The following is a 22,424-nucleotide window of genomic DNA, read 5'->3' as shown; positions in this document are numbered from 1 at the left end:
ATAATGAAATCATTAGATTTTCCTGTGACTCACGTCCATGCTTTACTTCAGATTCAGTATTTTTGCCTATATTGATTCTATGGTGTATTTTTATAATGACACGAATCACTTTGTAACATTTCACAGGGAGGTGGTGGAGTCACCATCTCTGGGTGTGTTTTAAAAAATACTGGTTATGGCACTCGGTGCCATGGTTTAGTTGAGGTGTTAGGACATGATCTCGAAGGTCTCATCCAACCTGGTGAGTCTGTGCATTCTGTGAACCCGGAGCCGGCGCTGCTCGGCCTGCGAGCGCCTGTCCTGCCGCGGGGCAGCCGGGCGGGCTGCACACCGACACACGGGTGCGGGCGGGTGCGAGCCCAGGCCGCCGGGCAGGGGGGCACAGGGTCGGACGGGGAAGCGCATGATGAAACTTCGCGGCGCGTTTCAACAGCAGCTGGCGGCGGGGCGGAGCCGAGGCGGCGGGGCCGCCCCTTCCATCCCCGGCGTGGCGCGGCGCGGCGTGTGCGGCGGCTCTCCGTGCCCGGGCGGCCCAGCAGCGGTAAGGCAGCGGGCGGAGGCAGCGGGTGAGGCAGCGGGTGAGGCAGCGGGCGGTGCCGTGCCGGGCAGGGCTGGTCAGAGGGGCTGCCGACCCAGGGGCTGCCGCGTACTCGGCCTCCTGCCGCCGGCTGGCGGGGGAGCGGCGGGCCCGGCATGTGCAGCAGCCGCCGGCGGAAACGGGAAGGGCGTGGAGGGGCCCGAGAGCAGGCGGGTGCGCGTGGAGGGAACCTGGCCCAGGGGCCCTGGGGTTAGCAGGAGCACGCTCCAGATGGTGGAAGGCCCAGCTCCAGATGGCACAGATGTTGCAGGGGGAGCAGTGTTGCAGTGGCACGCCTTTTGCATCCCCTGTGTCCCCGCAGCTGTAGGCTTTGTGGCTCTCTGAACCTTAAACCCTAATGGCCGCGTTGGGCTGATGTCTCCAGCGACATGGCTTGATCTGGTGGTCCCCAGCTTCAGCCTGTTTGGATCGGGGGTTCAAAGGCCTGTGTTTATCTCCAGAGACAGCGGGCTGCAGCAGCGGCCAGGGGAGCATGGCATTGCAGCAGCACTGCTCCCTCCACACCTTTGCCTCCTGGGCCTGCCACGCTGCTGATCGGGAGCTCCACTCCAAACCTGTGCTCCTGGGGTTCCAAACAGTTCCCCTTGTCCTGTCACTACTTGCTAAAGAGCCTCCCTCTTTGTTATAAACCCACTTGAATGTAAAGGTGACTAACTGAAAGGATGTTTAAAGTTTCTGTTCAGATGATGTTACTTCAACATATCATACTGTATGACGAGAAATTATTTGATCTATTTGTGGTCTATTAAAAAAAAAGAAAAAATCATAGACAGCCTTGCTGTATATAAAGGTAAATTTAAAACCTAATTTCTTGCTAGCTAAAATTTCCTTATGATACTTTGAGGAAGCCAGGTTTACTTCATGTTAGTAAAGTCTGGTATGCTTCTTATCAGGCCTCTTGGCAGTTAAGTGTTTGATAACCTATATCTGTTTATCTGAGGTTTTTTAGGAGTGTGGTGGGTTGACCTTGGCTGGATGTCAGGTGCTCACCAAGGCACTCTATCACTCCCCTCTTCATCAGGATCAAGTGAGGGGAAAGAAAATATGATGAAAAAGAAAAAAAAACCTTATGGGTTGAGATAAAGGCAGTTTAATTTTAAATAAGATCATACACAAGCAAAAGATATAATAAAAAAGATTTTATTATATCATTCCATCAGCAAGCAATGTCCAGCCACTTCCTGAGAAGCAGGGCTTCAGCAAGTGTAGTAGTTGCTCTGCCTTTATCCTCCTTTCCCTTATATTTTTCATCTGGACAGACATCAGATATGGAATATCCCTTTGGATAGTTTAGGTCCGCTGTCCTGACTGTGTTGCCTTCCAAGATCCTGCCTGCTCCCAGCCTTCTGGTGAGGGGGAAATGTTGGCTTGCATTGATGCTGTAAGCACTGGTCAGCAGTAGCCAAAACACTGCTGTGATACCACACAAAACACAGCACGGTGGGGGCTGCTCAGGGGAGAATGAGCTCCCTCTCAGCCAGACCCAACACAAGTGTCAGCTCTTGCTTACAGTTTTCATGTCTGTATTGAACAGATTCTCCACGTGCAGGTAGAACAAGAGGCTCACAATGTGTGGTATCTGGGCCCTGTTTGGGAGGCGATGAATGCCTTTCTGTGCAGTGTCTAAGTGCCATGAAGATAGCACACAGAGGTCCTGATGCATTTCGTTTTGAAAACGTCAATGGTTTCACCAACTGCTGTTTTGGTTTCCACCGCCTGGCAGTTGTGGATCAGTTATATGGAATGCAGCCTATCCGGGTGAAAAAATTCCCATACCTCTGGCTGTGTACAATGGAGAAATCTACAATTTCAAACAGGTAAGTGTTGTATACCTGAAAAGGCAGTTAAAATTTTTTTTCTCTTATTTCAAGACTATATTGGATATTTAGAACATCTTTAAAACGTGTTGGACTAGAAATATCAGAAAAAAAAAATGAAAGTTAGCAAATAACTAGTTTTTTAAAGGAAATCAATCATCTCAATGAGCTGTGAGTCTGGTAGCTTGTTTAGCAATATACTTATTCTTTAATACTGAAAAAGCGCTTTTTAATTGACAAGAATAGCAATAAATATGCACATCTTCAGGTTTGTTCAGTTGAAAGTTAAACACATTCTTCATTATCTCTTGGGTAGAAGAATTCCAAGCCTCTTTCTCCCCTTCTTCTCTCTTCATAATACAAATGCTTTTAGACTGTCTTGCTCTTCAATTGTTTTGGGTCATCATTCTCCCAAGTTGTTAGGTATTGCATTTTATTACTGCATCTCAGTCTAGATGGGATATGTCACTTAAGATATAGTAGTTCATAGTATGCATGCTTACATATTTATATAAAAACAATAAGCCTTAGGGAGGGAGATTCCAGCATGCCATGGAAGCCCTTAGGCATCTTCATCAGAAGTCAGGTTTTTGTGGGGTTTTTGAGACCCACCTAAGTATCTTAGGCCAAAACAAACAGCAATCCTTACATAGTTCCTAAAGTTACTAAATGTCTCTGATGGATGTGATGCTGCTGCTGCTAAAAATATTTGGTCTGACTTAAGTCTGACAGCTGATTTCTTCCTCCCCCCATTTTATATGCACAGGCAGAGTGAAGAGGGCTAGTTTGAGGGAATGAAGGAAGATTAGGCTGAAGGAAATTATGTGCATAACAAAAGCTGAGGAATTGCAGTAATCTTTTTCAGACACAGTGGCGGCTGGTGCTTTTGAAGACCAGGGTCATGGGTTTTCAGTTGACATCCTCAGACAGAAGTGTATCCCTGAAAAATTTGCCTTAACATGATTACTTAAGACTGCATTGTCAATCTCATTGCCTAAGAGATTATCCTGGGTAAAATTTTTGTGAGTGAGTTGCCCCTGGCTGGATGCCAGGCACCTATCAAAACTTCCCAGACACAAGTAGGACAGGGGAGACAAAATACGACTACACTTTCATGAGCTGAAATAAGGACTGGGAGAGATCACTCACCAAATACTGTCATGAGTAAAACGGACTGAACTTGGGGAGATTAAATAATTGAATTTATTACCAACAAAATCAGAGCAGGGTAATGAGAAGTGAAATAAGCCTTGAAAAAAGAAACCTTCCCTCTACCCCTTCCTCCTTCCTGAGCTCTACCTTCTCCTCCCCAGCAGAGAAACAGGATATGTTTATCACATGATGGTTCTGCCACTGCTGAAGGAGATTTCTTCTTCTGCTCCAGTGTGGGGTCCCTCCCATGGGAGACAGTCCTCCACAAGCTTCTCCAGCATGAGTCTGTCCCACAGGAACAGTTCTGCACAGACTGCTCCAGTGTGGGTCCTTCCATGGGGTGCTTTCCTTCAGGCACAGCCTTCTCCAGGATGGGTCCCTCACAAGCCCTACTGGGAAACCTGCTCCAGCATGGGCTCCTCTCTGCACAAGTGTACAGGTCCCTGCCAGGAGCCTGCTCCAGCATGGGTCTCCCATGGGTTCACAGCCTCCTCTCAGACATCACCTTCTCTGGCTTGGGGCTCCTCCCTGGGGCTGGTGGGACACAGCTGCTTCAGCTTGGGTTGCATCACAGACTACAGGGGAATCCAGCTCTAGCACTGGAGCACCTCCTGCCCTGTTTCTGCACTGACCTTGGTGTCTGTAGAGCTGTTCCTCTCCACATAGGCTCAGCCCACTTTTCTCTGGCTGCAATTACATCTGCACAATAACTTTTCTTTATTCTTAAATATGTTATCCCAGAAGCATTGCTGTCATTCCTGATTGACTTGGACAGCAACGGGTCCGTCCTGGGACCTGGCTTTGGCTCTGCCAGATGTGGGGTAATCTTCTGGCAGTTTCTCACAGAAGCCACCCTTGTAGTCTCTCCACTTCCAAAGCCAGGCCACACAAACCCAGTACAACTTTGACACCGAAAGTATCATTTCCTTCTTGGGCAGAAATATTTTTTAAAATTTAAACCGTGTTTTTACATACAAGATTATTCTTATGAAAGAATTGCTAAGCAGCAAATGTTTGCAAATGCTTACTTATGTTTTTCTTTATATTTTTTCTTAGCTGCAGAAGCAGTTTGGATTTGACTATCAAACATTAGTGGATGGTGAGGTTATCCTTCATCTATACAACAGAGGAGGAATAGAACAAGCAGCATCCATGCTAGATGGTGTATTTGCTTTCATCCTTCTGGATACTGCAAACAGAAAGTGTTTCTGGCAAGAGATACCTATGGAGTCAGACCACTGTTTAAGGTGCTGACTAATGATGGATTTTTGGGTGTCTGTTCTGAGGCAAAAGGTAAAAACCAGTTGTGTTTAGTGCCTAAACAATCTTAGATATTTCTGTTGGAGGCAAACTTTTTTGTTGGGCTTTTCTTCTTAGTGTGAAGAGAAAATGAACTGTAAGTTCAGTAATATATGAGCTGTATTTAGTAATAGAAGAACTACACATCATTAAAATAAAACTATCCAAGCTGTTTAATTGTTTTTAGTGTCTCTAAAATAACTTACTTATTTAACTAGAATTTTTTGTGCTCTAGAGTCATAGCAGTATTGAAATCAAGATGTTTTATGTTGGGCCAAAGTTAAATATTGTCTATTCACTTAGACTAGATTTATGCTACATTAAATGATATTAGACTTTGGTCTTGGTGTTATGTAGTGAGCTAGGTAAATATACCACAAGAACTGCTAATCTGTAAAAGCCAGGAGTTTTGAAACCCTACTGAAATTTACTGCAGCCTTGGGTAATTTCCCAGAATCACATACTTTATTTGATGATGATTTTTTTCTTTCAGATGGCACATCACTCCTCTCTTTTAAAGTTAATTATCTCTAGTCTTGGTGCTGTCATAAACAAATCCAAACAGTGTCGAAAGGGAGTTTATAGCCTAAAATACACTTTAGCTAAAATTTACTTTCATTATTATTCCTCTCCCATTTATTGTGTATTTATTTTATTATCAGACTCCAGTATAAGTTGACTCTTCTAAAGGTACTGTGTAGTAATACTAAGAGCTGCACCATTTCATTTGCTTGTGAAGGAAGAAGGGAAGTGAATGTTTTGAGGGCTGTGTCTGTAACAATCACAGTGAATTACCAGTCCCTCTCTAACAGCGATTCAGTGTCCCTTTTGAGGATGTCCTCAAAGGGCATCCAAGTGAGTAGCGGGTGCAAAACATCCTCTTTCACGTGGGGAATGAAAACGAGGTTTGGCTACTAGTGTTGTACTTGGCATTCAATAGGAGTGGAGTAGATCAGTCTAGAACCAATGAGTTTTGAAATCGCTAAATATATGTTATTAAGCAGTCAGTACAGTGATACTGTTTTTATTGCAGAACCCCTTGTTAGTTTGACTACACTTAATTTTAAACACAGAAGTAATTAATAATTGTCATTCAAATTCTCCTATGCATATTATAATTTGACCTGGCCATAGTGTAGTCAGTTAGAAAAGTGCTCTTCCTAGTGCTCACAGGGATAAATTGCTACTTGCCAATTAGTAAAACTTGCTGGTTTGCTTTCTCTGCTGTCTGCCTCAGCTTGGGATGGCTCAGATCTTTGTGTACATCCTGCCTGAAGCAGAATCCTGCTCTAGTCAGGACTGATGATGACTCAAAAGGATATTTTTTTAATACTAGATTTAGGGTCTGGAGAAAATATTTATATACAGTTTTAGTAGAGAGGCTGTTGAGTGAGGTGTAACTTAACCATTAAGTCAAAAACTCTGACGTTTTTCTTTTTTTCCCATTTTATGTGTAGGGCTTATTAACTTAAAGCATTCAACATCCTTGTGTTCTGAAGTGGAGCCGTTTCTTCCGGGTCATTATGAAGTGTTGGACTTAAAGCCCTCTGGCAAGGTTGCATCAGTGGAATTAGTAAAATTTTCATAGCTGTAAAGATGACCACTTCATGCTGCATATGATACAGTGGAAGCTCTGCCTTCAGGTAGTACAGCAAAGATTTTGTTACTCTGATTTAAAAGTGAAAAAATCATAATCTTTGAATGTAAAATTTGCCTTGATTGGTTTAAAACAGTACCATTTAAGGAAAAAAACCAACCTGTAAGAACCTTTAAAATGCAGGGACTTTGTTATTGTAGGCAGTCATTTGCATGTAACTGGCATCATCCAGTAAAGTCGAAGTAGCACTTTTTGGACTTTTTTACCCTTCCTCTTTTCTTTGTTCTGAGCAGGTTTTGACCTTGAAACAGTGAAAAGCAACATCCGTATTCTCTTTGAAAATGCTGTTAGAAACGTTTGATGGCTCACAGAAGGATTGGTTGTCTTCTGTCAGGTAAGCAGCAAGAACCACAGTGATTCTGTGCCTTCTCTCTCTTTTGCCCATCCTCTACCAGTTAAAGGAAAGTATACTGGCTGCTCTGCTGCAATGTACCTGGAGTGATCTGAATCTCCATATGCTTTTTAGAACAGGCAACAGAGAACTTCTTGGTGTAGAATCAAGTTTTCCAGTTTACAAGTATCTTGAGAGTCTTATGCTTTTAAATTTTACTCTGGACTGGGATCTTGGCTTATTGAGACACTGAGCATTTTCAATAAGACAAATAAATATAGCATTCCTATTGAAAAATCACATAATGTATTCTTGAACAGAATGAGATTTTGCTTAGGTTGGTCTAAAAAGAAAATGTAATTATTACATTCCCTTTGTGCAGAAGAAAGCCTTAGCATGTTTCAGAAGCAGGAGAATTCTTACCTGCTGCCTTTGCTTTAGTCTTCATCCTAAACTTCCTTAATTACCATATTACGGAGACCATCTGGACCAAAATTATTTACCACACTCTTTTTGCAGATAAGGTAATCGCTTGTGGTACAGGAAGTTGTTCACTGACTTAGCTGTCACTGTTGTGATCTGATGGTTCAGTGTTACAGAGGCACTCTACAGAGTTAAGGCTCCTGTAACCATGGGTCTGACCATGTAACGCACGGTCCTGTGTTTGTGTGGCACTTGGTACTTGTCGTAAGAGTTCTGGAGTGGTTTTCATGCATTCACTGAACAACAGTAATTACACTCATTTGTCATGAACCCTATTAAATGTGCATCTGAATGAGAACTGACCAGGAGATACTGCTGGACCATTTTTTTACTATGCAATCATAAGAAGTAGGGAAGAAGGTAAATTAAAACAGGAAGATATATAGAGTTGGAAGATCTCATTTTCAGTAAAAAAGCTTGTTTAAGCCCCAAAATTTCAAATATCAGATTAGAAGGCAGTCAGTAGCTCCTCAGATGCACATTCAGGAAGCAGCAAAACTACGTGCCTGTGCTGATACAAATAATACCAAAGCATCCAGTGCTTCACAATTTTGAGTATGCTTGGAACATCACAGAGAATTGCTTTCATTTCCAATCACAGAGGGAATTCTTCAGTGTTACAATGGAAACCCGGGGTTTTATTTTCCTGATTTCCGCATCCTGAGCACTGTTTCCTGTGCTCTCCTTTCTCAGAATTTGCATGTAATTTTGACAGGAAATATATATATTTTTTAATAAGATACCATATCCACAAAGGGGATCAGGTTGGGAATTGATGCTAATGCACTTATCTGGGAAAAAACGCATGCAGACTGTGGGAAACAAAGAGAACAGGGTTTTGCCTCATGCTTGTCAGAACTGCAGGCAGATGAGGGCAAACAGGGGCTGTGTTTTGCTCAGTACTCTCAGTAGGAGAGCAGCAAGTAGAACTAGCCAAGGATTAGCAGAACTAGCTCATGACAATAAGAAGGTGGATTCTCAGAGTACATTTAGGCAGCTTGTGCATCTCTTGGTTTTATTTTCTGCTTGTTCTCCAAACTTTGGTCAAGACCCTTTCACTCTCCTCTAGAAAGAAGAGGAGGAAAAAGAAGAATGGCTGAAGAAGGGTGGAACCCTTATAATAAGCATTCCGTTCTTTTACTTAATTCTGTTCTTTTACTTACAGTGAATAAAAATCTGTAGTCCTATCAGTTGACTGTTAAATGTGTAGGTAAAAGGAAGGTAGAGAGTGGTTTTAAATGGAGAATAAATCCCATTTTAGCAGGGTTGAGAAGGGGAGTAGTCTCTAGTAGAACAATATGTTCAGTATACTTTCTGTTTATCTTAAATAAGGAGTTCCACTGATGCTTCTGACACCAAAAGTACTTTTAACTGTTATTGAAGTTTTCCACTAAAGTTGCCTGATTCTATTATTAAGCAGAGGTAAATGTGCACTTGTATGAGAAGTACCTTGTATTCACACAGCTTAAAAATGAAGGCCTACTCATGGGATTCCAGTATCTAGCTTCCTTAAGAGGAAGCAAAACATCATTCAAACACCTAATCAGATCATTTGTTTTGTTGGCAGGGGGCTTAGATTCCAGCTTGGTTGCAGCTGTTCTTCTGAAATTGATGAAAGAAATCAACATCAATTATCCATTGCAAACCTTTGCAATTGGAATGGAAAACAGTCCTGACTTACTTGCTGCCAGAAAGGTATCTTAAGCATTGCTTTCAGTTTGTTCTGAGTTACTGAATGCTTAACAGTGTATATTAATGGTGCTAACTTCATGGTATGGCATTAATAATAACACTGAAAATTCATTTATTGCTATGATGTAAATCAGTTTGCAGTAAATCATTAGTACAACATTTGCTACTTAATCTTACAAAAGAGGCAACTGGAACCTTATCCATTTTGTCTTGCATTTGGAAGACTTTCATGACAGAGTCCCATTGTTGTCAAAAGGATAGTTCTTTGGACTTGTCTCAATTCTGCCTCTTGAGTTTTAGGGTAGGTCTCCATGTTCCTATACTAAGTTCCTATACTAAGGCATTTATATGTATGTTAAGTATTGTAAGTTAATTAGCAGTTTGCTGAATTAACAGTTTTGTACAAACTGTTTTGGCATCTGGGGTACTATGCAGGATTTCGTTATTTTTGTGCTGCTTTTTCTCTTAAGGGCAGATATCTGGAATACTTAGATCCTCTACAGATTCTGTTAAAATTTTAGGCAAGCAGCTGGATGGTCTGTTGCAATCATGATTGAACACTATAATTAAGGAGACTGTGTTCTCTTGTGGTGAACATACCATTGCAAGTCAAAGGTCTGCTGAGTAATGTCTTTTCTTGGCCTAATGTCATAATTTTCATTGTAGTAGAAGAGAGCTGGTGCTTTCATTGAATGTGTTTGCTTTAAACACAATGGATATTTATAAAATGTTTTAGTTGAAAAGTGATGCATTATTTTGACCTTTGCAAACAGGTGGCAGCACATATAGGCAGTGAACATCATGAAGTAATACTTAATACTGAAGAGGGGATTCAGGCAATAGAGGATGTTATCTTCTCATTGGAAACCTACGATATAACAACAATAAGAGCTTCTATTGGTAAGATTTTTTTTTAGTGACCATCTTTGGTTTCTATCACCCAAATAAAATTTTATGCAAACTTACATGGTGGTCTACTGGATTCCTTAGCTGGCACAGAATCTGGGGACTGGACTCCAAAGTTCTGCTACCCAGACTTATCTATGGTACCATACTGAGGCAAAGCAGTTACTTACAAGTCCCTGACTGCACAAAGCAACTGTCATGAACTGTTCTTGAAGCTTTGAGATGGAAAGCATAGTTACATGAATAAGAAATATTAGGTCTACAGATCTAAGTTTTCTGCTCTTGGAGGAAGGGGGATATTCACAGGTTTTCTGGGGTACTGAATATTATGACGACAAATCAGTTACCCATTCTTGCATAATTTTGATACTAATGTGAAATATTTATTATTGCCCTTTAGTAACATAGGTTCAGTAATACAGGTTCTTAGAATGTGCACTTGATTCTGAGACGTGAAGGGAGTCATCAGCAGCTTCCAACTGAGCACTGCCAGCCTGATAAAAGGGGAAAACCCCTAATCCAATTGGGCTTTTGTGTAATGCAAGCTACAGCATTTTACCCAGTTAATCTTGTGTCATCATAAAGAGTTTTTAAGCCAAATAGACAACACAGTTTTCAAAACTCTGAGCTCTCTGGGTAGAATTTCCTCCATGAAGATGGGATTTAGCAATGTGAAATAATGAATGCATTTTTTTAAAAATTGAAGCATTTTACTAAAACTTTTTTCTGTCGTCTTTTCTTTGGGATTTGCTGCTTAGGTAAATAATGAACCAGATACTTTTCTTTAGGTTTGTAATACTTTTGTTATAAAGGCATCCCATTCAGAAAGATGCATTGAGTGGAAGGCAGAATTCTGTTTTATAAATAATTCTTTACAAAAAAAATTGAAAAAAGGGCTTCATCCAGCTCAACTCAGAGTGGTGGAGAGTTAAACAGAAACTTTTGCTTTTCCCCAAGGCTAGAAGGTTTCTTCAGCACTGTGCTGGAATTAATGATATACTTAATTTCAAATTGAATCAGAACAACTAACTCCTCTCTGTGTTCCCATGGGAATCCTCCAGTGTTCCCAGGGTTACAAGAAGACACATCTTTCTGATATTTTGGTGGCCGAGTGTAAGTACACAGTTTAGATGTATTTGCAGCACCAGCTTGGTGAGTCTGTTAGTGGCTTTGAGTAACAATGAGATGCTACTTTGCATCAATTTTTTGCTACAGAAGGAAGTAGTGTAGGAGACAAATTTCTAAAATGCTAAATTTTAAACTACTAGCTGTATATGGCATAATGTATGTAGATGTACTTTAATAACTTTATGCTTTTTTTTTTAAGGTATGTATCTTGTCTCCAGATATATTCGGAAGAAAACAGACAGTGTGGTAATTTTTTCAGGAGAAGGATCAGATGAGCTGACTCAAGGATATATATATTTCCATAAGGTAAATGTGTTCACTATACAGAATGCCCTTGAGCTGCTTGTTCTGCCTTTCAACAGAACTTGTGTGATATTTCAGGGTTGTTATTACTGTATCTTTGTTGAGTTTTTCTTCTGAGGTGACATGAAATCCAGGGGATTTAATCACCTAAGAAATAGCTTTCTTAATCTTGAGAAGTTCTTGAGGTTGTTATTTCTTATATGTATTTTTTTGCTGGTTTTGAGATTGCCTGGTGATCACTACTATTTAAAGCAGGACAACCAGCAATGTTTTCCTCAGTGCATCCATGTTCCCTCTGTGTGCTCCATGCTTTGTTTGTTTTCAGGCACCATCTCCTGAGGAAGCTGCAGAGAGAGTGAGAGGCTTCTGAAGGAGCTCTACATATTTGATGTACTTCGTGCAGACAGAACTACTGCAGCTCATGGGTAAAATGTATTCCCTTGGATGCTGAGCACTCATAATTAAAAGCAAAAGAAGATTAGGCAGGAAAAGACTGCTGAGGATTTGTATGCCAACATGAAGTTGTGGGCTTAAGGAATTTGAGCAACAATGAAGCACGCTGCCAAATTTAATCTGATCTGTGACTATAGGGCCCACTATGTTGCCAACTGAAATATTTTTTGTCTAGGATTGTACTGGTCTTTACAGAAGCAGTGAATTGGAAAGAAAAATATTCAGAGTTAAGGAGGGAAGGCAAACTTGTGTTTGATTGGGGTCTTTGGAGGTTTAGACAAAGGGAAATCTTGAATCTGATGATTGTCAGAACTAAACATACTGAAAAAGGTATGTGCATTAGGTAGCTGACTGTAATAAAGAGATAATAAGATACAATCTGTGTAACTGATACTTTAAAGAATCTCCAAATTGAGTGCTGTAGAAAATAGTATTTTTTTACTAGACAGAAGCATTTTACTAAAAGAAATACATTAATTAAACTGAGAAAAATGTTGGAAAGCTGTCTGTAGGTAAGAAAAAATCGTGCCTTTGGCAAAGCAAACAACTTATCTGTTGGGAAGCTTTTGTTGTATATTGATCCTGCCACAAAATGACTTGCCCAGCTTTTTGCAATTTTCTTGTTTCTCTTTACCTAGTGCAGGAGACCTGCCATTTGTCTCATAATTTGTTTTGTGCTGAAAATTTTCAGCACACTTTCAAGGCTGTTCAGTATCACATGCTGGCTGCTTTTGTTTTTCTTTGGATTCTGCTGCACAGCGCCGTTAGGGAGAAAGAGCCGTTGTATTAACAAATCAGAACAGAATTCAAGGAGTTCACATTTATGGAGAAAAGGGAGAAGAAGTAAGAGTAGAGAGGAAAGGGTGAAACTACCATTATCAGTTAGGAACAAGAATAACTGTAAGGAACGACATACAGTGTAAACCTTGTTAGTATATGGAGAAACAGCCCTCAGTATTTGATTACTGAATACTCAGTATTGGATTCATTTGGTTTTTTTTCATAAAGTGGGTATTACCTGAAGTAGCTGAAGCTTTTTATCAGAGTAGAAACTAAAGAGACAATGAAATTACTAGGATGCAGTATAACATCTTTCACTTGTGAAGCTGGACAACATAATTTCTCTTTAACAGACACACTGAGAGGGGTTCTTTCTGCTGAAGCTGCAGTTACTGTCATTTTATTTGTTGCCTTCTGTGTCCTTAGAAGCTGTGGTATACAAAAGCAGGAAGGCTTTGCATGTGTTTATCTACCACTGATACAAGAGAGAACTTGCAGGAATGCTGCAGGGCTCCTTTTTGTTGTTTCTTGAAAATACAAACAAATGTGGATTTCAGAAATGACAGCAGAAGTCCTTGCTTGGTTCTGTGATATGTTTACAAATGCTGATGGAAATCCTAGTGAGCAACTTGGTAGTTCTCTGAGAGGACTATTTTTTTAAATGTGCTTTTGCATACATGTTGTGATGATTGTTGCAGATCCTACAGGACTGTAGTGTGCAAATTCAGGGCACTATAAACTGCCCAGCATGTGGCATTATAAAACATAGTAGTCTTTAATCTGTGTAGACCATACACCTAACTTTACGAATTGGTGAATCAAATTCAGGTACTTGTAAATATGCAAGTGAAATTTCTTCCAAGTAAAAGCAGAAAATCCGGTGTTTATGTGAAAGACAGGGAAAGCTTAGTTTCTGTGGAATTTTTAAGTAGGTGGCTTGTTGGATTAATTCAGTATCTTTTCCGTTTATTCTCCCTGCTTAGCCTTGAACTGAGAGTCCCATTTTTGGATCATCGGTTTACTTCTTATTATTTATCTCTGCCAGCAGAACTGCGAATCCCAAAGGTACGTAAAAGTGGATTGGATCCAAGTGCAAGTTTACAAATTCTCTGATACATGTTCTAAGCATGACCAGGTTGCTGAATTTGATGGTTAAATCCTCCACCCAAAATGAAGCACGCTCTCAAATATTTTACTGAATTGTTGGTCTACTGGGAACACTTTTCTGACCAAAACTTCTGAAAGGGGACCATTTCGTAAATGTTTAAATCCAGACCTTTGCAGTGCAGTTCCTGAGACTCATGACATTGTTTTTTTGTTCTGCAAACAGAATGGAATTGAAAAATACCTTTTAAGATTGTCCTTTGAAGATTCCAACTTACTTCCCAAAGAAATTCTCTGGAGACCCAAAGAAGCTTTCAGTGATGGTATAGCATCGGTAAAGAAATCCTGGTTTTCCATTCTTCAGGACTATATTGATCAACAGGTAGAATACCGCTTTTTCCTTTCTGACTTGGGTGTATTAGATATCATTGCCAGTGGGAGGCAGCTCACATGCTTGAGAGAATAAGTCTGGATGTAACAGTTAACTTGAGCTTCCTTGTGGAGAAGTAAGATAAACCTTAATCAGTGTTCTTCTAGATATCTGAGTTGGTTAAAGGCATTTGTGTGCTAGACCCTGCCAGAAATGACTGTGTAAGGAAATGAACATCATTTAAGTGTCTGGATTGCAAATTAGATTGTGTATCAACAGACCCAATTTCTGGGTTACAGGCAAAGCAGCTGCTTCAGCTGAAGGCACTTGCATGAACTTACTCTGCAGCTGAATAACAACATAATGACTTTATAATGTACTTTCTTGTTTGCGTCATTCGTTTTTCAAAGCCGTCCCTAGCTAAGCCTTTTTGCTTTTTAAAGCCTCTTCTTGTATTGTTAACCAGTGAAGACTTACAGCATTTTGAGTCTGTTCAAAGGATAATCCTCTCTGGAGTGCAGAGGTAGTTTAATCATAGAGAGGAAGGAATAACATCCTATTTACACCAGAGCTCTGTTACATGGAAATACATGTAGTCAAGCCTGGGAGCTTGTCTGTCCTACCACCAACTCTTTCTTCCCTGTTTTCTTTCTCAGTTTCCTCAGACAAGGAAGTAGTTGGGTCAGGCAACAGTATTCTTCTTCCTGTTCTGAGCCTGTACTGCTGTAGGAGCAGCAAATTTATTTCACAGACATGAAAAGTTAAACAGCATGATGGCAGCAGAAACTGTTCATTGAAATTGCCTCAACTGGTGCAACTATTTAATCCTTCCTTTCTCAGCCACCTTAGCAACTGCAGGTGTCTTTGCCTCTGCATCCCAGGTCTTCTGTTGCAAAGAGCATGGTTATTGGTGTTAATTATAACAGCCAACTCTTCCCCAAGCTACAAAAGCAACCTAGGAAGCCACGTACATGGCAAAATGACTGCTTTTAAGTTTTGTACCCGTTTCACAGCAAAGGAAGGGTAGGAAAGATGTGTCTGTGACCTTACTAAGGTGGTTGTGACCCAGAGAAATGGACTTCACATGTCAATATACCAAAATACCAATAGCACTGGAAATACATTTACATATTCATAAAGATCAAATGAGCCTGTGACACAGGTCTGACCTGTTAAATCTGTGCCTCTGGAATAGACTTGTTTTTTTTTTCAAAACTGTGGATATTTAGTAGTTGGTGAATCCTTGTGTGTCTTGAAAAGTTGAAGATATTTGTGGCTTAACTTGAGTTTTGCTTGTGTCTGTAGGTTGATGACCTTTTACTGGAGAAGGCAGCAGAGAAATATCCTTTCAATCCTCCTAAAACAAAAGAAAGTTATTATTACCGCCAGATCTTTGAAAAGCACTACCCAGGGCAGAGCAGCTGGCTACCCCACTACTGGATGCCAAGATGGGTTAAAGCTACTGATCCTTCTGCACGCACATTGAAACATTACAAGTCAGCTCCCCAAGAATAGACTGTTCAAATAATCCCCATAGAAAAGTGCTGCAAGCGTTTTGTGTGCACTCTGCTTTAAGAAAACCAAACAAATTATGCAAACCTAAAGCTTAAATTGTCTTTAAGATGTACTTTGACAATGCTACTGGAAATAAAAGCTTTCTGTTGTTAGTGTACTATTAAGAATTTATGCTGCTGTACCAAAACTTTGTAATTCGCAGGGAAATACTTTCTGGACAAGGGACTACTTTGTTTGACAGCTCTGTTCCTTATGTAACCTTGATTGTATTAATTTTTCTTGAATCATTTAATATATTTTAATGTGAGCTCTGTTTTGAGGACCTGAATCAGGCTGAGGGATGCAAACTCCCCTCTGAGCAAAGGGGAATTGGACTCTAGCTGTCTGGTGATTTCTTTTCTGGGCTGAGGGGCTTGGATTGTATCTATATTCTATTCTGAATGTTCTTCTACACACTCCTGAAAACCTTGATCTAGTTTTCAAAAAGTATTTAGATATTCATAGCTATGCAGAGATGCTTTCTAGAGTTTATTGAGGTGGTGGTAGGTGTTAATTAAATGAATGGCAATCTTATTTGTTACTGCGAAGCCACCAGTTGGCTGTTCTGTAAATATACCATCAGTTGAAAGATATTGTGACTGTTATCAAAGAGCAGAATGGATAAGAGAAGCCAAGTTATGTCTTTGTTTCTAACTCAAGAACTTCAGTTTTTATAAATGTATTTATTATTCTTGAAAAAATAGTGTTAACTGGATGGTGGGTATCAGTCTGATGTATGAGTAAGTATTTTAAGAAATTTTTCATTTATTGTGATAGTTTTCCCACCTGTATGATGAAAGGTCAACTGTGTTGCTGCTGAACTGCATGTAGCCGACTGTGTGAACCAAACCTGTTAACCATAGGTTGTAGTTGGACAAAACATCATTGACAACAATGGGATCAGATGCCTCGCTTGGAAAAAGGAGGGAAAAACTGCTTCAGAAATCACAAGAGCTTCTAATATGCTACTGAAAAAACACCTGAATTTTTACCCAAGATAACTTTTTATTCGCTACTTAGTCTTGAGGGTCACTTTTAGGAAGGTAACATAAGTATGAGGGTGGTCAAGAAATACGTGTGTGTGCAGATGGACTTGATTAGCATTATGCTCTTTATGAAAATGAATCTTCTTTATTGTCCCTCTTGACTAGAAAACCAAAGCCATCTTTTATTTAAAAGATAAAATATAAACTGTTCTGATTTAAAACTTTCACAAAATGACTGGTTGTCTGTTTGTTGCTCCACCCTAGTCCTGCATTTGAGTCTGTATCCCTGAAATTTTACTGAAACCTTTTGGTGGCACCACAGCACTTGTGTGCTCTCTGTAATGTTTCTGCAACCTTCTTTACTTAAGGGCTATGTGCTTCTCTTTTTGGATTCTTTGAAACAGTTAAGAATATTTTGAGTTGAGAGAGGAGTGTAGAGTATGTGGTTAGGTACTGATGTGTACAGGTCAGATTTGCTACTCACTGTAAACTTCCAAAAAGAAAGAAAACAGTATTTGCCTGAAGTCAAAATAGGCTAAACATATTTTGGGATCACTGCTCAAATGCGCTTTCTGCTGCAACATTGCAGCATTCAAGGAAATCCAGTTAATTTTAAAAAAAACTCCTAGAACATTGGAGTTTTATGTATCAGGGAAACATTCTGGATTGATGATTTAGTTATTTTAACTTTTTACTAATATGCGCAGGAAGAATACAGTGCTTGCTGCCTTGTCAAAGGTCTTGTGAGTATAAAACCTGTTCATTCCTTTTCTATGTATGGAATTCTACAGCCTTTTTGATTTCTGTGATGCTATGTTTTCTCTTTTCTTTTTTCTCCTTTAAAATAAAAATTGAGGCAAAAAAAAGACAAAACAGAAAAGAAAATTTGAAACAAAAACATCCAGCCACTCTGGATCATTTGCCAGCTGCAGCAATGCATGTAATTTTTCACAGGAGGGAACAGTATGCAGATCCAGGGTGCAATGCGCTCTTGTCTAGTTTTCTTCCTAATGTGGTGGCCTCTTTTTCTCATTCTTTTGGATAAAATTAACCTGGATGGTTCTGACAGCTTGAGTGTATTGGTTTGAGTATTGTGTCAGGTGGGGATGGGCAATTGAAGTCTGTGGTTACATGGGAAGGCAGAGATGAGTATTTGCTTGGCTTGAAGAACTGATGAGGGCTGAGGGAGAACCTGTAGGGTTCTTGCAAAGTGGCTAAAAAATGTAGGGTTTTTAAAATTTATTTGGGTTGGATTTGTTCGGTTTTGTTTTAATTTAAATCTATCAAGTTATTAAATTTTATTTCGCAACAGTCTTTCCTCCCTTTGAGGAATGAGAAATTAACAGTTCCGAAGAGAGCACTGCAGGGTATGAGACATACCAGGTACTTAAGGTTGCCCAGTGCTACCTCTGCCCTTCACCTTTTAAATAAAGCCTACATGCTGTTTTAACCTCCTGTTGGTTGCTTGTGTGGAGCCTCCCTGACAGTGGCTCTCTAGAGAAGCTCCCCAGTACAAACCAACATGTAAGATCCAGAGAACACTTGGCAGGACTTTAGCAGCCCTTAGTCCATTGGTCAGAGTTTTATGTGGGATGGTTTGAAATTACATAAAATTTTTGAAACTCTGTATAAAATCACAGTAAAATGTAAAAGCAACCTATTTTAGTCTTTGGAGGGGTAGAGGTTTTTTTGGGGTTTTTTTGGTTTTTTGGGGGTTTTTTTGGTTTTTTTTTCTTTTTTCTTCTTTTTATTTTTCCCTGATAGAGACCTAATTTTTGGTTCCCATTAACAGAAGTTGTGGAAGGAGGATTTGGCACAAGGTAAGCCTGTGTTTGAGCTGGCTATCCAACAGTGTCTCCAAAGGAGAGAGCAGCTGAACTGTGGGAGAGGCTGCTTATTTCTGTAACAAGTTACACTGTGTGTTCCTCAGTGCTTCTCCATGGGATAGACAAAACACATGCATCACCTGGACCATGGCTGTCACAGTTCCTCCTTTTGGAACTTAGGGCCCTATTGCTTTTTATTTATGTATTTACGTAGACATTGTGGTTGACAGAAAGGCTGCAGTTAGGAAAGTCTTAGTTTTGTGTGTGTCTCTGGATGCAGGTAATACAGAGAATTTAACTTTAATTTAATAATTTCAATTTATTTTCATTTAAAAGAGTAATATTAGTTTTTATTTACAAAGCTTGTTCCCAGAAAAAAGTCAAGGAAGAATGAAGCAGGGAGGTGGTCTTTGCTGCTGTGCTTCTCTGCAGGTTGGTGGGAGTAGTGGTGAAGGAGGTGGTACATTAACAGCTGCTTTCTAAGACCTGTTGAGGTATTTCACCCACCCCTCTCTGTAGTGCCACTTCCCATCTTTTTGTTGCCTGGAAACTCTTCCAACAAGAGAAAACTAGCTGGGCAACCTTTTTTTTCCCAGCACTATGCCCAGGTTTGGACCCTTCAATCATCCTGTGAGTACAACAGATGTTGAATACCCTGGAGTCACCCAACTTTGTGTTTTTCCCGTGCAAGTGACTCGGGGCTGATTCCGCCCCTTGTTCTGTGTTCCGAGAAGCCAACGGGCAGCCAGGCAAAGAATCTGTCAAAATTTGAATTCGGATCGGGAAGTTCCTTCCGGAATGATTTCCTAATTTTTAAAAAAATTTCTTTTCCTAGCCGGCAGATGGCAGCCGCTAGCCAGCGCGTCCGTGCACATGAGCTCCTCATCCCTGGGGAAGATGCTCTTCATCCTGCTCTCTTTTTTTTAATATCTTCCTTCACAAACGATTGTCACTGGGATTTGTGCGTGAGCCTCGTGCAATTTAATAAGTACTTGATTAGAATAAGGATAAAGCCAAGCATAAAATAAAATACTTTCAAATAGATCTTGCTCAAAAGATGTTGTGCAGAGCTTTTCATGCTGCTGCTGCAGGTAAGGCAGCAGCTGAGAGATGAATTATATTAGTATTGAAGGCATTCAATATTCACCTTAGACATATAACTAGTCAAAACTAGTTATATTAAAAATCAGTAATGTGAGTTGGAATAGGTATAAAATGTCAGTTCTAGGGAAGATGGAAGACAATACCAGACTAGGAAATAAGCAATGTTAATTTTACCTCTGAAGTTGTTAGGGTTTTTAGCTTTTCCTTTTTCCTTCATGATTAGATCACAGGATTTCAGATAGTTATGCAAAGACAACATTAGATAGAATCATAGAAAAGTTTGAGTTCAAAAGGACTTTAGAGATCATCTAGTTCCAACCTCCCTTCCATTGGCAGGGATACCTTTCACTAGACCAGGTTGCTCAAAGTCCCATCCAACCTGACCTTGAACACTTCCAGAGATGGGACTCCCACAACTTCTCTGGAAAACCTGTTCCAGTGTCTCACATCCTCACAGTAAAGAATTTCTTCCTTATATCTAATCTAAATCTACTGTCCTTCAGTTAAAAGCCATTCCCCTTGTTCAGTCACTAAAACATCCCTCTCCAGCTTTCTTGTAGGTTCCTTTTGGGTACTGTAAGGTGCTGTAAGATCTTCCCTTTTCCAGGCTGAACAGCCCCAACCCTGCCTGTCTTCATGGAGAGCTACTCCCACCCCTGATCATCTTCATGACATCCTCTAGACTTTCTCCAACTACTCCAGGTCCTTCCTATGCTGGGAGACCCAGAGCTGGATGCAGCAGTCCAGGTGTGGTTTCACCAGAGTGGAGCAGAGGGGCAGAATCCCCTCCACTGATCTTTTGCCCATACATCTTGTGGTGCAGCCCTGGAAACCATCACCTTCCTGGGCTCTGAGCACACACTGCCAGCTCTTGCTTATCCACCCGCATCCCAAGTCCTTCCCTTTCTTCGGGGCTACTCTCAACCCATCCTTCACTGGCCTGTATTTATGCTTTGGGTTACTCTGACCCAGGTGTGAGCCTTGCCCTCAGCCCAGCTGAACTTCAGGGACCCACCTCTCAAAGCTACTAGGAAGTTTTACAGGTGCACATCAGAAAGGCTTAGGTATTTGTTTTCTCAAAAAGTATTATTTAAAAAATACAAATGCATTGTGTACACCTGAGCATCTAGACTTGAGCCCTGTCAGGAGAAAGCATCCCCCAGTGACCACTGGTGGTGCAAACACACAGCCTTTTGCCTGCTCCAGGCATGCTGTGAAAGAGATCTTCTGCTTTCCTTTTTTTTATTTTATTTTTTTTAATTTTTAATTTATTTTTTTTTTTTGTGGAACAGAGTGCTTAATTGGCGAATTTTCATTAATGAGAAGATAAAGTAATTGAATCCAAAATAATAGTCCTTTAGAAAATTGTAATACTAGGTACAGTAATTTCGCGACTATAAGGCATACCCTTTTGACTAAAATTTTGCCCCGAACCCGGAAGTGCGCCTTATAGTCCAGTGTGCCTTATATGATGTACAAAGTTGCGACATTTGCCGACCCAGAAGTGCGAGCTGCAATGGGGGGGCGGTGCCGCGGGAGCGCCGAGTTGCGAGGCGGGGCATCACCGACCAGCTCCCTGCTAGCCCCCACAGCGCAGGCTGGGTGGCACCGGCCAGGCACCGGCCAGCCCCTGCTGCACAGGCTGGGCAGCGCCAGCCGGCCTTAGGCCAGCAGCAGCCGCACGGAGAGAGACGGAGCGGCCAACCCCCAGCCAGCCCCCACAGCACAGGCTGTGTGACACCAGCCAGGCACCGACCAGCAGCAGTCGCACAGGGAGAGAGGGAGTGGGCAGCACCATGCCGCCCCGAGCCGTGAATGGTCCCCAGCCGCCCTGAACTGCAGCAACTCCGAGGTGTGAGCCGTGGCCACCCCGAGCCGCAGCCACCCTGAGCCCCGCCTCGCCAGCCGGGGGCGGACGGGAACGCCGGGTCCTGCACACGGGGAGGACGCTTGGGGCTGCGTTTAAAGGCTACACCAATCTGTGAAAAATATTTGCAAATTGAGCACCTGCCAGTAAACTCCACGATTGCGGGATTCCGTTACTAATTCGTTACTTTGTTGGCACACAGCACCGATCTTCATGGCAAACAAAAAGTGCGCCTTGTAGTCCGGTGCGCCTTATATGATCTACAGAGTTGTGAAATTTGCCGACTCCCGGGGCGTGCGCCTTATAGTCTGGTGTGCCTTATGGTCGTGAAATTACTGTACTTAAAATTGTTTGAACTGACCTCAATTCCTAGACCATAATCATATTGCAGAAGCCAAGAGGAGAGTCAGATTATTCTGGTTGCAAAAGCTGCCTACATTTTTGCTACTATCAAGGACAGGAGTAATTATCTATATTAATAAACTCTATTATTTAACATCTCTCACCACTGCTCTTGAAGACTGACTATAACACCTGGGGCAAAATGTATATTAATACAAATTACTTTTGATTAAAACCATTATTATTAGAGCACAAAAAGGAAGGGGGTGGTAGAAAGGAATGTTCTCTTTTTAAATATTTAAATACTCATTATACCAAAGTGATACAAATTACTAACTGACTGACAACTTGCTAATAATAGCTTAAAAATGCAAATAGAGCTATTATCCCAATTGACACTAATTGGAACTCCTTTGGCAGCCTGGGAGGGCAGGACAGGAAGGTTTGATTGTTTCCTCAAGCTAGAATTGGGCTGGTAAGGAAGTGTGGGGAAGATGTGCTGTGGATAAACAGGTTTCCATCTGCAGACATCAGAATTGATTATTCTGGATTTCAATAAACTGTTCTGAAGTGCTGTCTTGTGCCTGTGTACAGTTTTGGGGAGGTTTGTGGCACTCTGGGTGGGTCTCACTCACACCCACACAGTGCAGGCTTTGCTCAGGCTGAGTTAGC

The 22,424-nt window shown here is 41.1% G+C and overlaps 1 protein-coding gene across 1 annotated transcript; it reads left to right on the top strand.

The window, feature by feature from the left end:
- Positions 1-454: 454 nt before the first annotated feature.
- On the top strand, positions 455-16,840 carry ASNS (asparagine synthetase (glutamine-hydrolyzing)). Its single transcript, XM_033071193.1, is given in 16 exon segments — positions 455-541; positions 2,132-2,384; positions 2,387-2,415; positions 4,624-4,762; positions 4,765-4,860; positions 6,324-6,509; positions 6,757-6,810; positions 6,813-6,857; positions 8,905-9,032; positions 9,803-9,929; positions 11,263-11,369; positions 11,692-11,710; positions 11,713-11,791; positions 13,583-13,664; positions 13,930-14,085; positions 15,379-16,840. Coding segments are annotated over 15 exon segments (1,611 nt in total). The 5' UTR covers positions 455-541; positions 2,132-2,230; the 3' UTR covers positions 15,589-16,840.
- Positions 16,841-22,424: the final 5,584 nt, after the last annotated feature.

The sequence above is a fragment of the Catharus ustulatus genome, chromosome 1 (genome assembly GCF_009819885.2).
Source record: "Catharus ustulatus isolate bCatUst1 chromosome 1, bCatUst1.pri.v2, whole genome shotgun sequence".
Taxonomy (NCBI): Eukaryota; Metazoa; Chordata; class Aves; order Passeriformes; family Turdidae; genus Catharus; species Catharus ustulatus.
This window is presented reverse-complemented; position numbering and strand designations above follow the sequence as displayed.